This window comes from Lipophrys pholis (assembly GCF_963383615.2).
Source record: "Lipophrys pholis genome assembly, chromosome: 13".
NCBI classification, from domain to species: domain Eukaryota; kingdom Metazoa; phylum Chordata; class Actinopteri; order Blenniiformes; family Blenniidae; genus Lipophrys; species Lipophrys pholis.
In genome coordinates this window covers 18466469-18484885 of record NC_137632.1, presented here as the reverse complement: position 1 = coordinate 18484885, position 18417 = coordinate 18466469, and the positions used below count along the sequence as shown (strand labels likewise).

Genomic DNA, 18417 nt, shown 5'->3' with positions numbered 1-18417 from the left:
TTTGTCTCAAACACACACAAAAAAATCAGGTTTAGGTCCCCGTAACAGTGATATAAAACCCTTCACACTTTTACACGCATGCGCACACGCACGCACGCGCGCACGCACACGCGCACACACACACACACACACACACACACACACACACACACACACACACACACACACACACACACACACACACACACACACACACACACACACACACACACACACACACACACACACACACACAGTCTGACAGTAGCTCACTGACCTCCTCCAATATCTCGCTCATGCACCATTGGCCAAATTAGGTTTACTAATAGCTGGCTGCTGGTCGCTGAATGACACGTGGCTGCTGATGAGCAGATTTCTCACCCCCCCCGCCCCCCAAAAAAATAACGGCTGCAGTGGCCTTTTTCAAGACATGAGCTGTCAGAACTGGCTAACTTATCTTGATTACTCAGCACAGTCAACAAATTTCTTGCAGCCCGAAACCTTGCCAGCTCCTGGAGTTGAGGGAGGACATGCAATATGAGCCTCAGTCAAGTGAATTGATTTTTTGAGAGTCAATGACACTTTGAGACCTCCAGTGAATCTTGAATGACAATATATGTCACCTCATATATTATAGTATAGTAAATTATTGTACTTGCCTGTTAAAGAGGTGTGACAATAGCAACATTTTACATAAGTGTGACCACAAAAACAACAGCTGTCCATATCATCATCGCCATCTAAATTAGGTGTAAATGTTCCAAAAACAATTATTGACAAAGCATTAACAAAAAAAATTGATTTTTCAGTGTTATTTATGTCACAATTATATACGGAATACAATGCAGGTTTTACTCTCAAAACGATCTTCAAAGCTAATCATCTTTTCAATTTTCTAAGTCAGAAAGACTCAGCTGGTATTATGTGATAAAACTGTGGACCATATAATAGTATTTTCTCAAAATGTACCTTGGACAGCTGCAGGGTGGTGTAGTGATTACCACTATTGCCTCACAGACAGATTAGAGTCCGGACTGGTGACGGGTGGAGTTTGCATGTTTACCCAGTGAGTGTGTGGGTTGTCTCCGGATACTCTCAGTATTAAAATGGAAGTTTTTGCACTTTGGTTTGAGGTTGGTTGGTGACTCAGATTCTTCTTTTTTCTTTCAGCACAGGTCTGAAACAGCAATGGATGAAGACATTGCTTTCCCTAAAGTGACCCATGAAACTTTCATGCTATAAAAGCCATCTGGCTTTAGCATCAGTGGATCAAACTAGGGCTGCGTGGCATCAGGCAAACGTGACATAATGTTCAGTATTACAACAACTGTAAGATTTGTGAGAAAAAATGCACTTGAGTAGATGATTTTAATGATTTGTTCATTGGCATTTCTTCTTCTACCACAACAGTCCTATTTCTCTTGCCCCTAAGTTGTACCAACTGAGACTGAGCAACGTTTCAGCAGCAGCGTTTGGAGCAGTCGATTGATTATTATTATTATTATCATGTTTTCCCTTGGTTTATTTTGTGCAGCTGACTAAATAATTAAGAATGTAAAAAACATTGATTTTTAACAGTATGAATGCACAGGGCACTGAAAAATACTTCAAGGTTCAAAATGTATGTGAATCCCCATTGGCACTGAAAGCTTGTGCTATTCATGTACAGGCCTTAGAGTAGATCAATTGTGTATTACATATTAATTATCATTCCAAGGACAAATAGGTTTCTTTGAAATCCTCTCCAAAACATACCATTTATACTTGAACACTACCAAGTCATCTAGAAAATAGGTGAAATCAAGAACAACTTGTATTATTATTATCATTATTATTACAATCCTCAGTTTGAGAATAGCAAATGCAGCTAACTGAATGGGTTATGAATAGGTCCAAGTCTGTTGAAATTTGATTGAAGATAATATAGCTCTATCAACACGTCCCTGTGACACCTTGAAAATCATTTGGCCATGATTTACAGTCTTACTATCCAGTGACGGATCAGTATTAATCTGTTTAGTGGTAAACACTCTTTTTTTTTCATATCAACAGGAATGCTGTTTCTCCCTCTTCTACCTCTAGCCCACTGTTGCCATTTCTATCTCACCTCATCTTTCCCTGCTGTTCTCTGATCTGATTGACTGTTATGAGAAGTGACTCTCTTCCAGACTCCGGGCAATTCTATTACCCGAACCCTTTATTGAAACTACATCCACTTTCACACAGCACCGACGCACAAACCGACACCACTGGGAGACAAACACGTGCTCGTACGGTGACATCGGCGCGAAAAGACACACACACAGTGTTGACACTGCTAGACGGTACATGGACGCACGCTCAGCAAGCAGACACGCAGGTCTGGGCACAGAAATAGAGGAGCAACCACATGAATGTGCGCACGTACACACCTGTCAAGCTCCCTCTCTATTCTATTTGCTTTCAATAAACCAAATCTGAGCATATGTTGGTCGTTTCGCCCCAGGCAGAGGGAGGAGTGTCCTGAGAGCCCTCTGCAGAGAGCCCTGTTGCCAACCCACTGCGCCAACCCTGATGACATCGTTGCTATGCTCTATTCACCAGAGCGGGGCCAGTCCTCCTGCCACTGACTCAGCAAATCACGTTAAAGATGAGACATAAAGACACGCCGCGAGCATTAATAACACTGCCCAAAACAAATCAACAGCCATTATCTCTTTGCTTTATTAGTGTTTCAAGATAGTCACAAAGAGGATCATTTCCTTTAACTCATGGCAAGATCATAACAGAGTGAGAAAGACAATCGGTGGTTGTGGAAATTCAAAACACAGAACAATATTATGTCTCCATTGTCGGGGTGTCTATCATGCGGTTCGGGGACCAAGCCCAGCTCGCAAGTGAGTTCAATAAAACCCACAGGGTAAATTACAAATGTGTCAATGTTTTTTTTTTTTTAACTACTGTTTCCCAAAAAAATAAATTTGCTCCTAATTTTTCTGTTGGTATGATAATGAAACACTGTGGCACAGAACTGAACAATGGAATACAGCAAAGCTTTTAGCTGCAGGTTAGTTGTGTGATTGCTGGCAAAGTAGCTTTGGCAATAAAGCTAAACCATGAGGGGAAATTTGTCTAAGCATGCATGACAATGGCTGCAGAATTCCTATGTTCTGTGAAGCAACAGGCTTTTGCCAATAAATTCATATCTATATTTGGTATATTTGGTACTGAAAATTGTTTTATAAATAAATGTTTTACCACAACACTATTTGAAAAAACAATGCTCCACTGTAGTGCAAAGTTGAAATGAAAATAAAGAGCCACAGTATCGAGGTGTGTTTTATTGCTTTTTTTACTGATTTGAAAAACCATTTATTCATGACTCACAACTGTGAAACTATCTAAACCTTCAGTCGAGTGATTTGTGACATCCCCACTGAACACTGTTTACCACACAGGCTTATCTGACTACAAACTAATGTATTTCAATCCAAGTGTAGGAGGTGGAGCGTGCTACAGGTGGAGAGAAAGAGCGAAAAAACTCACAGAGGTCAACAAATCCCACCTGTGTGATCTCAGTGTTGTGTCAGCCCTGCAGTAACATTATTATGTATTAAATCCCTTTGTATTTCAGGACAAATAAACAAGCCTGGGGCAACTGATGTGTATTTACTTTTCCGGACGGCACAGGACCCACTGCACACTAAAATAATCTCACTCTTTTTATGCTCTAGCTCTTTCCGCATTAAACATAATAAGACTGTGGTCAATATAGATATTCAATTAACATTTGAATAACTTAATTGTGATTGTGAGATGGTAAATAACCAATCATTTAAAGAAAGCTACTAGAGAGCCTTCAGGCCTTTAGGAAGCCCAAAGAAGGGGTTTCTGCTTGGGTGATTTTTTTTGTTTTGTTTGTTTTGTTTCTCCATAATCCCAGCATGATTTATTCATGTTTTTATTAAACAGCAGATGCTTTTCTGCCCCACAACAGGATTTTCATCCCAAGTTTTTTATAATATCAACCACAAGATCCACAACACTATAACCGTGCTTACTTTCTCCTTCTCGCCATTTTCATATTAATATTATTATTACTATTATTGTACTTTTTCACCTTCCTGTAGTGTTTTCTGCTTGTATCCTTGTGCGACCATTTACACTGTTGAGATGTTGCAACTACTTTCATCCACGAGGAAGAAGATTGATGGATGGAGTAAAGGAGGACATGGAGAGCGTCGGTGTAACAGTAAAGGGGTCAAGGGTGAGATGGAAGGAAGGCCCTGTGCAGCACTGTGAAGGAGCTGAAAGAAGAAGCAGCAAAAGTGGAAGAATTCAAAGATGAAGACAAAGAAGATAAAGAACATGAAGATGAGAATAAGAACTACCATAAAAAAAAAAGAAAAGATTTACACAATAATCTTGATGTCTACTTTGACAACAGGAACACAACCTATAAACTGCATTATGTAGACAGGACCAGGACATACTCAGAGATGGTGAACTTGGTTCACTTCATTGGATGGGTCAGTGCAGCAAAGTTAGTCACGCTAGGACCTACACTGGAACAATGGACGTAAATGTAACTTTAAAACATTGATCACATTTGCACAAAGCAACAAATTAACCTGATTCCATGGAAACGCACATAACTGACTGCTCCTCTGGTTACACTGAGTCACACAGACATACATACTGTACATACGTACCCGCACTCTGGGAGACGAGCATGTCCGCACACCAGAAAAAGCTTCCTCCCACAGACAACCCACATAACCTCAGTCCCACAGAGTCAATCAATAACAGTATCTGAATATTAAACTTTGCAGACATGAAAGGGGCATAACTGTGTTACTGCCAAATTATATGTTGCTAGAGTGCAGTGAGAGGACACGAGTAAGAGAGAAAAAGAGGCAGAGCACTGGCTGTAAATTGTTTGCTTTTACAAGCTGCTCCACCCTGGAGAGATTGTGTGGGGAAAGAAAAAGAGAAAAGAAAGAAAATCGAGAAGAAATATTAAATATACTTGCAGCACTACAGAACTAGTTTCAATGCGAAATAAATTTAAGAGACAGGTCCCATCACAGCATAAAAAAAGCATGAAAATCTCATGAAAGCGCTGTGTGCTCTGCTAATACGGCAAGAAGGAAAGAAACACAGAAGAGAAACACGTTAGAAAAGCAAGAGAAGAAAAAACAAAGCAGGGCTATTACAGAAGATGACAGGCAGATGTCGAAAGCCCTGAGAGGGCAAAGGAAGAACATTCAGGCTGGCTGTGAAGGACAGAGGAAGGGTGAAATGAATAAACAAAGGTAGAAATAAAAGGGAATAAAGGTCCTCCAGACACAAGGCGATGGGAAGAAGGGACTGGATGAGAGATAAAGCCGTATGTGTGTGTGCATGTGAGACCACGTGATGGGGTGAGAGAGAGAGTGAGAGAGTGAGAGAGAGAGAGAGAGAGAGAGAGAGAGAGAGAGAGAGAGAGAGAGAGAGAGAGAGAGAGAGAGAGAGAGAGAAAGAACCACATGGGAGCGGAGGAAGGTGTGTGCAGCATGTCAACACAAATACTAAGTCAATTGGGAGCTTTTCATCCAGCTGAAATCTCAGGGCTTCTTTCCAGTCACACGTAGCATGTAGAAGAAAAGGATGGACCGTGTGAAAGAGAGAAGTCATGGCCATGCACCATTGGTTGAGCCTATCACGTATCCAAGTCACATCATATCATCAGTTATTCCCTGTGCTATCAAACATCACTGTGAACCCTTGCCCCTCTCCTCAGCATCCGCTCCACATTTCTTTGGCTCGTTCTTAAATATTCAAGCGATGCCACATCTCAATCTGTCACCGACTCTTTTTTTCCTCTCACTTTGAGCACAGAAATCCCTCGATCTGCTCGCGTGTTGCCTCGGCAGGACCTGCTCCACCGCTACAGCTGCATCAATAATTGTTTGCTGCCTGTGTCGTTCAGGTTCCCTGAAGGGACAGTGGGAAGGCTGGGTATTTATGAGGGTGTAAGCTCCTACCTGGGTTGCACTTGCACATACTCCCCGATCCCCATGACTGGGTGACCCTGGGGATGCGGCGCTCGATTGACAGTTCTGAGCCTGCAACATGACATGCGAGCAACAACAAATGACAGGGCGGAAACAGGGATGAGGATTGGGAGGAGGGGGATTTGGAGGAAGGAAAGCTCTGCCTGAAGAGACGCTACTGTATATAATACTGTATATAATCAGTATAATAGATAATCAGTACTGTATGCAGTGCTGGTCGACAATTCTGCCTCCTACTGGCTTCACTTACTGTGATTTGTGTTTATGTAGTTCACTGAAACACAAATATATGAGGTGCATTTCAGAGATCAGTTCCTTCAGTGTACTTGGAGTTCTCTTTAGAATATCAAAGAAATTGAAAGCAGTTGTCTTATGCTCACTGTGGCAGATTACGCTTCATCCCTCAGAGCAAGGCGGGTGAACTCAAAGTACAAGGATACATTCGTACGCCGCCTGATCTCGAGCCGATCGCCAGGATCTTCTGCACTGGGTCAAAGGCCAAAGCAGTGGGCTGGTAAGGAAAACCATGACGAACGGTCTGTAGAGAGAATATAAAACATGGATTGATATGTTATTTCAACAAGGCAAACATGTTAGCATACTAAAATACACGGTCTTCATCCCCTGACATCCTCCTGTATGATCACAATTAATATTTGACTCTTAATAATTGTGATGAATAAACATGTATGATGAAAGGATTGGTACTTTAGCTGATGAAACAAATGTGTAAGAATATGTTTGTCGAGTAAGTAGATGTATGTTGTCACCCAGAATAGATACACAAAAGAATTAATATATCACGAAACCAGAACTTAAACATAAGTGTTAAACATATCAATATAAATATTTTGGGGCATCTGTGAGTGGGTTTAACTGTGTTTATGGTTCTAACTTGCACTGTTTAGCTGAGAAAGAGCTTTGTGTTTCATTATAAATTAAATAAACCCAGTTGCTCACATGCATTACTGTAAACAGGCATTTCCTCTGTTTGTCAATTTCTATCTGCACAAATTGAGAAAAATAAAACAGACGTGTAGAATTTTAGGATACTCAAGGCCTATAAGCCTTTACAAAGTTGAAATTCATTTACTGGTAGAACAAAAGACTGTTTATGGTAAGAAATTAACACAGAAAATGCAGTTTTTATTTGCATCTGGGCTCTGAGCGGAAACAAAAAGAACAAGCCTGAAGAGTCATATGCCAAAGCCTGACTAGGCAAAACAACTCTGTCTCTTACACTCCCACTCTGCAATGCAATGCGGTGCAATGCACTCCAGCTGTCTGCCATTAGTCGTGTTAAATTTCCCAGCAGTGCCTCACTTACAGTAATCCGCCATTGAGGAGTGTAGGTACATAGACGGTATGCTTGTGTTGACAGACAATGATACATTTACATTTAACTATAAAACTTCAGCATGAGAAAATACTGCGACAAACCAACTATGTGACAATACTCTTGTTAAATTCCTATAGTTGGGATGCTGGGTGGAATTTAAGTATTGCCTCTTTTGTGGATCAGGTGGCAGTAGTGAGTCACCCACATAAATTCAATAAGAACTCAGTGAGCTATAAAGGCGAAGAATATTTTAGAAATAAGATGTTGCAACTTGCTAATGGCAAAGGCAATTTGAAAAATACAAATTTTGGGCGATTTCAGATTTGAGGTGGAATAAACTCACACAAAAACGATGCTCTGAATGATATGTGATGGACCAAAACACATAAGATTTGCACGCTTTTACTTATTACATTTTTTTAAAAATATCCAAAATATTATCTCAGCATCATGAGATACATTTACAAGACACATTACTAGGCACACTGATGTTATACAATGCAATCCATTGACTTTGCCCTAAATTCTGCTTTTAGAAAGATAATCTTCAGAAGTTGGCTCCCATCCAAGATGGCGGCTCCAATATGCAGCGTGTCCATTTATACACATTGAACAACATTGTTTTTGTTCCCATTTTTCATGATCTGGTGTGACCATTTGCTTCATGCAGTGCAACATATCTCCGCTGATCCGATTATTGATTGTGGCCTGTGGAATGTTGGCCCGCCCCTCTTCAATGGCTGTGAAAAGTTGCTGGATTTGAACAGGAACTGGAACATGCTACCATTTATGCCGATCCAGACATGCTCAATGGTTGACACGTCCGGTGAGTAAGCGAGCCATGAAAGAACTTGGATGTTTTCAGCTTTCAGGAAATGTGTACAGATCCTTGCAACATCATGCTGCAACATGAGGTGATGGTTGTGGATGAATGGCACAACAATGGGCCTCAGGATCTCATCAAAGTATTTATGTACATTCAAAATGCCTTTAATAAAATTCACCTGTGTTCGTTGTCCACAACATACACCTGCCTGTGCCTTAACCCCACCGCCACCACGGGCCACTTGACCCACAATGTTGTCATCAGCAAACCGCTCACCCACACGACATAATACAGGCTGTCTGCCATCTTCAATGTACAGTGAAACCTGGGATTCATCAACGAAGAGAACACCTCTCTAAAGTGCCAGTCACCAACCAATGTGAGGATTTGTCCACTCAAGACGGTTATAACAAACTGCAGTCAGGTCGAGACCCCATTGAGGATGACCAGCATGCAGATGAGCTTCCCTGAGATAGTTTCTGACAGTTTGTACAGAAATTCTTAGGTTACGCAAATCATTTGTTGCAGCAGTTGTCCAGATGACAATCCTGGAGGTGAAGATCCTGGATGCGGAGGTCCTTGGCTGATGGTGGTCTACAGTTGTGAGCCCAATTAGATGTACTGCCAAATTCTCTGAAATGCCTTTGGAGAAGGCTTATGATAGAGCAGCGAACATTCACAATTCACAGGCGACAGCTCTGGTGGACATTCCTGCAGCCAGCATGCCAAATGCACACTTAACTTGTAACATCCGTGACATTGAGCTGTGTGATAAAACTGAATATTCTAGAGTATCCTTTTATTGTGGCCAGACCAAGACACACCTGTGCAAAAATCCTGCTGTCTAAAAATCCGCATCTTGATATACCACACCGGCAAGATGGATGGATTATCTCAACAAAGGAGAAGTGCTCACAAAAACTGATTTAGAAATTTTACAATTTTTGAGAGAAATAGGCTTATTTGGGCACAGAACAAGTTTACAATTTTTGAGGCCTCTTTCACATGACAATGTTTCACATGACAACAACTAATCCGTTAAAAAAAGGAGTGTGTTTACACTGCAGCAGCGGACAGAGACAACAATGTAGTTACTAGGCCCGGCCACAGGAGGGCGCTGTTGCTTGATTTTGTAATGAAACCACACACACTTGCGTGCAGAGAACAATACACTACAAACGTGAAGAAAATGGAGCGCACCCGACATCCGTATGGACTGATGACGCATCGGACGCTATCAGGGGTGAGTCTCAACTATAAAGGAAACTACTGATATGGACGATAAAACTAGAATACGGACCCACTACGGGTCCGCCATGTTTGTTTACAACTAGATGAGCAAAAGGAAAGGGATGGAGGGAGGGATAAAGATGTGCGCATGCGCAGTAAGAGCGCACGGAGACTGGCAATCTCTGCTGGAGGAAATAGCAACTGTGAAAGAATCTTTCCACCTTGGCAGCCAGTATAAAAACTTCACGGATACAGTGGATCCGCACACTGGTGTCGTGTAAACGGACCCCCAAAATGTGAAGAAAGTTTTGCGGATGCACTCGTATTCGTTGTCGTGTACCCTGGTCCTCAGTTAGCTCATGACAATTGGAGCAAAAACAATGGTTTTTACATGTAATTTCGATCAGTGAACGTCTATGACAACAAACCCTTACTGTTAATAAGTGTTGTGAGACATGTAACGTCATTTTGGTTTCACAGTGAAACTATGGCAGCACAAAAAATTCTATGTCAGGTGGCTGTAGTTTAGGTTATGTTTGAGAAACATTGCAAACCCCAAAACACTTACCGCTCTTTGTGCCACGTTTCATTTTCTTATACACTGTCCGGATGTGTTGCATGTTGTTGTTTGCCACCTGGTAGACTATCTAATCAAAAAATATGACAACCTGCTTAATTTTCTGCAGTTTGCTCAGCTGGAGAAAACCAGTTCCTTGCTCCACATCCTCTGATTGGATGATGCTCGACGGTGCATTCAAAGCTACTGGGAATTCGTATTATTATTTTGATACAGAAAACAAACAAAACAAGAGTATCCAAGATACACTTTTAAATAGCCTTAAGTTTTTACATTTGGGGTTTTGGTTGGGAAATGTCTAGATTCTTCAAGCCAAAGGATTGCTTGTACAATCCTAGTCGTATTGAGTAAAAGTCCTTAAAGATTTTCCCAAGTCAAGTCTGAAGTCATCAGATTTGTGACTCGTCCAATATGACATGATTACTACTCAATCCCCTATTCTTTCATTTTGACAGACTTCACTAGACGATGGACTTACAAGACTGGACAGGCTTGGGTATGCTGGTTAGCTTCCTACAGTAGCCATAACCACTGTCCAGTACTGTCCATCGAATAACGTGGTCAAAAAGTAAATGCTGTATCTGATAATAGTAACTGCTCTTTAAAATATATTGGACCATGACTTGTTGCCGGCCTATATAAATCCATATTAGTTTCTCTCTGTCTAGAGATGGAGAAATACATTTTGGGTGAGCCGTAGGTCATGGAGCCTGCATGGCGACACAGTGGTAACCTGTCAACTGGAAGTTGAACCTGAAAACCTCTGATCCCAGGTCTGCTTCTCTAACATATATGGATGGATGGATGGATGATGGATGGATGGATGGATGGTTGGATGGATGGATGAATTAATGAGACTGTAAGAGAAGTATGTTAAATGCCTGGTGAGTACATGTATTCCTCTCCACTGCTTACCAGTGGGGTTCTGAAAATATGCTCAGTAGTCACACAAATGAAAGGTCCTGACCACAAGAGAAACTCCCATTGGTTGCAAGAAAATAATCATGGATTGATGTTTGAAAGGACGTTCCATCAGTGAAAATCTGAACAAAAGCCGTTGAATAATAAACCTCCACCATCCATTGTTGCCAGACCTCACTCCCACCTCATCACCAGTACAAACACCTTTGTTTGGCTGCCTAAATTGTTGTAGTGCTGGCTTTGTGCTCTCATTAATATTGCAGAAGCATGTATTTGAAAAGATAATATGAGAGTCTGCGGATGAATGAAATGGTTATAAAACACTGTGGGAATTAAATAACTCAGCGTTGATCAGACTTGACAGAGGATAATGAGAAACAACACACAGACACCCAAGCACACTGCAAAGAAGAGGATGGAAAGTGATGCTGCATTTGTGTGTCTGCAACTGCACTATAACTGCATAATTCCTTTCCATCATAAACAGAAGTCTCCTGTAAGAATCTGCATTGCCTGAGTGTGCATCCTTGTGTGTCTGAGTGCTATGCTGTAGCATACCAATTAAGATTACCTGACCTTCAGAGCACATATATCTGTCACTTCAGTAATACAAACACAGCAGGGTGCCAGCATACATAGGGCCAGTGAGTTCCTTGAATACAAATAGGGCCATAAAGAATAATATAAATAACCTTTAGACTGAATCCAACATTTAAATGATTTAACGACTGGAGCTGAGCTTCTGTAACTGAACAATGCACAGCAGAAAATGGCATGACCCTTTTAGTTTAGTTTTTTAAATTACTTTCTAACAGTGTTTGCTCTACCTTTACGCCACGGTAGATACCTGTTTTCCTACCTTTTTAACAATTACAACTGGGAGTTCCACTGTACTTCTTCTATCCCTGCTCTCGCATCTATTCTTCACATGTAAATATAGTTTTTGAAGAAAGATAAATTCATTTACATCTGATGTCATGGTTTTTCAGCTTTTCTTCTCTGCGGTTGCTTAAGTGACATGTTTGCTTGGGCCATGCGTCATATGCTGATATGATGACCTTTCTCATGCAGCCCTCAGTGAATAAACCTGAAATAAAGTGGAAAAAGTGAAGAGCAATACATTTGTTTGTGTTCAAGCATTAAAGATGGCACTTGAAATAGCTTCAATGTTTTGTTGATGTCAATGGGGGCAATAGCAAGATTCTCTTGTTTTTGCTTTTCCAAGTGAGCAGATTTTGGAGCTTTTTATGAAACTGTTGTGGAAAATGTTATAATGTTACAATTTTTTATTCAAGCAAATTTAAACAAATATATTTGGTCACCTAAATTGCAGACCTAGAAAAAAACCCATTCTGGGATTGTGTCAATGACAAGTAAGATAAATGGCACATCCCAGAAGTCTTTGATTACATTTTTCAGAGAGGACACGTAAGAAGGTGGGCAACATCCTGGAAGGCACTACAAGGTGCCTTTGGTAATTATAAATATGTTTAAGAAATCATTTGTCACATTTAGTATTAATATTCTTAACTCCACAAAGCGACCAATGGAGTCTGGACCACAGCCTTGGCATGAACCACTCTCAATATTTAATGGTTAACACCATTTATGTAACCGATTTTATTTGTTTGTATTTTCAGTGATAAGGATTTATTCTTTTCTATTCGTTAGTTAAATTTGGTTTTGTTTCACATTTGTTGTGAAAAGGGCTTATACAAAAACAGGTCAACAAAAACCACAGGTCACATCACACTTTCACAATAGAGACAGGACTGAGTTGCACATGTGCATCCCCACACAAAACCATTCATATGTAAAAGCCATGCATACACATGTTGATAAATGCTTCTCAGAAAGAACCTGGTCAGACGCACACACTTCCACACACTCCTCCTCCAGGTGCTGCCATCAGGCCACTTCAGGTTCTCTCACTAGATCAGCTTGACTCTTGTGCACAGTTGCTGGGATACAGAAGATCCACCCCCTACATATACATACAAGAGTGCCAAGAAGTGGATGAGAAGCACATTTGGTCTAGTGAATGTGAGAGCTGGTCATACATATTTTAAAGCCAAAGCCATAACCCCCCCCACAACTCTTTCAGTGTGTGTGCATTTGCACATCTATCTATCTTTAGAAGAATTAATTAATTAATGTGACTAAAAATAGAAGATGTGTTTAAAATACCTGACACCATGTAGACATACAATAAGGGGACGGCACACACACAAGTCTCTACCTGTACATTCACATCATTGAAGCAGCCAAAATTTACATTTCAAAATGCAGCCAGCAATGCAGTAACCATTAACCAGCTGCAAAAGACCTGCGTTATGCCTGCCAGACACTGCATTACATTAACTCTGCTGACTTCCACCTCCACCCCTTTTCACTTTCTCTGTTGTCCGCACATACACAGCCTTTATGCACATGAGCGTGATGTCCAATCAGATCACCCCAAACAGACATCCCACCCCTCCAAGACTAATACCACCTCATGCCACCCACCAGCATCTCTCTCGCACTCGCTCTCTCCCCACACAACGTTCAGCTGCAGAGCTGGTCTAGACCCCCGTTTCTATAAATAGCAAGCAGCACCCATGTCTACCACTGCCAGCCACTCATGCATTGAACCGCTTTATCTACAAATACAGATCAACACAGCAAGACGGTGCTAAATACTCTTTCCAAGCCTATATGTTAATATGATGATTGTTTGCACATAAAAAGTGGGACAAAATGGATTTGATGAAGCTTATTCAAACCTGTGGATAGATGCTGTACATAATTAATATTTCATCCCCACACAGAAAGAAATGTATAGAAATTAACTACATTTAGTAAATAACAGATAAATATGTTTGTTCTATTTCAGTTAAAGGGCAGTATACAGCCACATTTGTTCTCAGGAAAGTGAGACAAGTAAAATGAGTGCATATGTTTAATGATCTTTTAGTGCAATTTCCAAGCACAAACCTGGCACAAACAACCTCACATTTCTCTTTTAAACCTCTTTAAATTGTTTTCATATTTTGTTAAGCCAAGACCATCCTGAGAATCAGATTGTATACCCAGGACAGTTTTTTTTTGTGGGGTTTTTTGTGTTTGTTTTTTACTGCAGGTTGTAGGTTTGACAGCTCTAAACTAGAGCAGAATTTGCTTTCAGCCCAGAAACATTTAGTTGTTCTTTTCAGGTAATTCAAGTTACACAGGTGATATTGCAAAATGTATTTGTGGCTTGAACTGACCCCACATGTTAACAGATCCACAGCTGCACCCCATCAGAGCAGCATATGGCAAGCTACATGACAGCAACACTTAGGACTTGTACAGTAAGTAATGTCCTGATGAAGAGAGACTATATACTGTATATATATATGCAGGTCGACCTTGGCGGCGCTTGAATAGATTTATCTACAAAACAACAATATCACAGGGGACGCACAGCACACAGACCAAGAATAAATGGAGGAATGGATGAAGAGGCCACTCGTGATGCACAGTCTGATGCAAGAGTACTGACAAGTGGTGAATAATACATAGTGAGAGTAGTATGAGTGTGGACAGCAGAGGAAAGCAAAAGGAAATGGAAATGATGGAGAGAAATGTAGCATACATAAAAGGCCATAGTTACAGCTTCGAGTTTTTCAAGGGAAATCGCCACGATGTAAATGGTATTCTATCAACAGTCAGTAAACACAATTCAAGTTTTGACTAAGCTTGGTCAGTGTTGGACACTTCTTGTTGGATCATTTCAAGAGTTTCAAAATCCATATTGTATACTATTGCTGAAAGCAGGGTACATCTTGGACAAACACAAGCTGCAGATTCGTAAACCTTGTTTAATCGGATTGAATGCCAATCCAAATAAACGTATGTGATGTAAACACTGCTGTCTGATTGTATTGACACGTATTCAAGTGAAAGCATGATGAAATTCATGTAGCCTGGCGGGAACACCATCTTCACGAGTTTACGGCATGTTGAATTGCTTCCTGCTGTCTGAGCTGTGAGTGCATGTCTGTTACGTAACTCTCCATGTGTCACATTATGATGCTTTACACGTGGTGAGAAAAATGTCGGTGGCAAAACAAGTGATTGATGCATTGGGACGCTGCTGCCATATTTGTCAGGACGTGTGAGGCTGGATCCAAGCGCCGACTCACAGAGTTCTTGACAATATTACCCAAAAACTCTAAGTTGCGCTGCTTTTCTTGATGTGAGGGTTAGGATTAACCCTAACCCCAGGATGGATGGATGGATGGATGGATGGATGGATGGATAGATGATGGATGGATAGAATATGTGTGTTTAAATCAAACTATGACTTGTGTTATTCATGCAACGCTTAAAAAAACATGCATTAAAACAGCCTTTAGAGCAACATTTTCCACACAAGAACGTCTTTAAAAACAGAAATATAATATTACAGTGTTGGTAAAATAAATCGTACTAGAATAGATTAGAGAAAATACAGTTTATTAGTACTATCAACTCTTCAATGCACTAGTGAACTGTTCAGCAGGTGTGTGTCCTTGACTCCAAATCAAATCAAACAAGGCTTCTTTTATGTAACAATAGCATGATAAAGTGTAACTACATATCGAATACCAATAGGTAGTACATGTATCTGCTGCACTCCTCCTATTTTCTGTCTCAATGGGTTGAATAACAAAAGAAGTTGTGTCTGAATGAGCCTTACAAAAAAAAAAGTACACTGTGGCTTGGGTTCCGTTCAGTAGAATCATATCATTCACAAATGCCTCTATTGTATCTGTAAGTACATCTCTCAGTTCTTTTGCCAGATTGAGATGGGATTGATGTTTTTGAGATGAAAAAAAATCACAATGGGTTCATAAGATTTTGGCAGTTTTTTGATATTTTTCTTTCTAAATATTACAGAACAAAAACATGAACTCAAAAGCTGCCATCGTGTGGACATAAGTTAAAACTTAAACAACTTAACCAACTGCTGAGTCCTCCCACTCATATCATGAGCTCATTTATTTTGGAATAAGAGTGGAAATCTGCTCAACTTGGGATCATTATCAGAGATAGTCATTGTTTAATCAAGTGTTACTCTCAAATGCTTTTGCTCACTGTCAATTGCAAATTCTTCAAACAGGGTCAATAGGTCAATTATGCAAAGCTGAGGCGATTAAACCTGATTTCTTCATGTATCAGGGTGCAGACCTGCTTTCTGTGACTTCACTTTGTTCAAAATACCCAATATTCATTTGATCAAGAGAAGGAAAGCTGTGTTGCACATGGGTTGGGCCATTTTCACTATAGTAAGAATTGCATCGTTTCATAAGTACTGTGTGACTTAAGCAATCATTGTTACTTGACAAACATATCATGTTTGATGGCAGTGGATGAAATGAGGATTTGTGTATATGAAAGTGAAAAAGAGCAACATTTTTGAGAAACCTGCCAACATAAATTTACGGTAAGATGAATGCAGATGTTTGGTAGCTCGTATCAATATCAGCAATGTATAACTTTTTTTTTGTGGTCACCATATTCTTGCCCTGTGATCTTGGCCAGAATGTACCCTGCCCTTGCCCATAGTGAGCTGAGCTGGGCTCCTGCACCCTGCTACTCTATGAGCAGTATGGAAGCTGTATAGATGAATGGTGCTGGTGTCAGGTTGGGTATACAAACCACCAGTCCATCACGGAGACATATTCTGAATCACATATAACCTCAAATGCATGTTTTTGGATTGTGGGAGGAAACCTACTTCCAAGTAGAACATGCAAAGTTTTTATGAAAAGGCCGCCAAACTGAGTATTTCCTCACTATGAGGGACGAGTGAAACTTACCACAGTGTCTCTTTTTCAAATAAAATCCCAACATTATTTTCTTGGAGGGCAAAGAAAATGCATCAACAATACTTCAAGAAAAAAAAGTCATTCGTAGTATTATTGTCACAAATACATCAGCAATTGGTTTGACTTGGAAACAAAGCCAGTTGTGTTTATGTGTTAGTCTATAGCAGAAGACTGCAGAAGTACATATAAGCTTTTGGATGAAAGTTTAAAGAAAGCTGAGAAAATATTACAATTATCGTTTGATCCCACTTCTTCCTCTCATGATAAAGGAGGACAATGACATGGGAAAAGCAAAACTCAATCCTCAGTCCCTGGTCAGATCATTTAGATTATTATATTATAATATATCTATTTAGTTTATAACTGAAAACAAAGAAAATTGATAAGACAAACTTTTCAAATGTGGGCCTTGTTGTGTCATAAAAGATGGTTCTTGATGTAAACCACCATCATGCAACTGGAATTGAAATTTTAATGGGAAGTGTGTCAGCGTTGTCATGGCAATGCTGTGGCCAAATCAATATTGGTGAATTATCTCTAAATTACACACATGGCCTCAGCTGGTTGAAGCACTCTGTCTGTAAGATAAAGCCAGAGGTAACAAAGCAGGAAGGGGTTATTATTGAGCACACCTTGAGAATAAACAGTGAAAACTCTCCTCCTGTTTACATCACATTCATGCCGCAGTGATTCAGAAGAAAAAAAAAAAAAGACATCACAGTGTGGCAGTATCTCTTGACATGCACGTACACATAATTTTAGGATTACAATTTGATTGATCAAAAAATATGAATGTGCAACTAATGTGTACTCATCACTGTCACTGTCCTCTTGCATTACTGTGTGAACTCATTGCACACACTGTTTGCCATTGTTACTTGTGTCCCTGGCGCATACAAATTGTTCATTTGCATCACCCAGGTGTTTTAGCATCTGTCCCCTCGGGCTAAATGTCAGGATGAGAGACACTAGTGCGGAGGAAAGTCGAGTATTTCCGTCACAGTCATCCATTCCGATTTACTTGACTTTACAGAGCCAGTGAGCCTGTCAAGCAAACAGTGATACACGTGGCTTTCCCCAACAGTGTTTGAAGGGAGATATTTTGAGGTTGTTCTAAAATTCCTTTGATCTTGTCGGGAGCTGCTGAAAATAAAGAGGAGACATGACCGAGCGTTGGGGAGGAGGAGTAGAAGCGGAGATCAGGGATTTCTCAATGTGGGGAACAACAGTTGAAAAAAAACTGTGATTACAAAGCACAGCATGAGCTCATTTCCTTCTTATCGGGCACACTCCTGCCTTTGTTGTTCATCTGAGACGTAATGGCTATTAATTCAGTCAAGATAGATAAAGAGGGCAATACAAAGTAGTTCTTTCACAAGGCCAATACATGTTACTGTTTGTGTCTTTTTTTAACATGGCACGTGCGCACATTCAGTATGTCCAACATGGATATACAGTAATTATCAAAGTGATTTCTCTTTTACTGCCTGATCTGGACAGTTTCCACAGTAATAAACATCCTGGTCTCATGATTCTTGTTCAGTAGCATTTCAGTGGCAATGAAGCTGCAGGATGTCTGCAAACAAGAAGATTCTAACAACAACAACTGCCGAGTTTTCTAATACAGAGCCAATAAACATCACATGCATGGGCTGTATAGTGGTGTATATAGCAAC

At 40.4% G+C, this 18417-nt stretch overlaps 1 protein-coding gene across 1 annotated transcript in view; it reads right to left on the bottom strand.

The window, feature by feature from the left end:
* The window catches only part of stxbp5l (syntaxin binding protein 5L), a gene marked incomplete at its 3' end in the record, with an annotated part of 148567 nt that overhangs the window by 118125 nt on the left and 12025 nt on the right, over window positions 1–18417 (bottom strand). The window contains exon 2 of the mRNA XM_080478208.1: window positions 6455–6552. Within this exon, the coding sequence (XP_080334334.1) occupies window positions 6455–6552 (98 nt within the window). The remainder of the gene's footprint in view (window positions 1–6454; window positions 6553–18417) is intronic.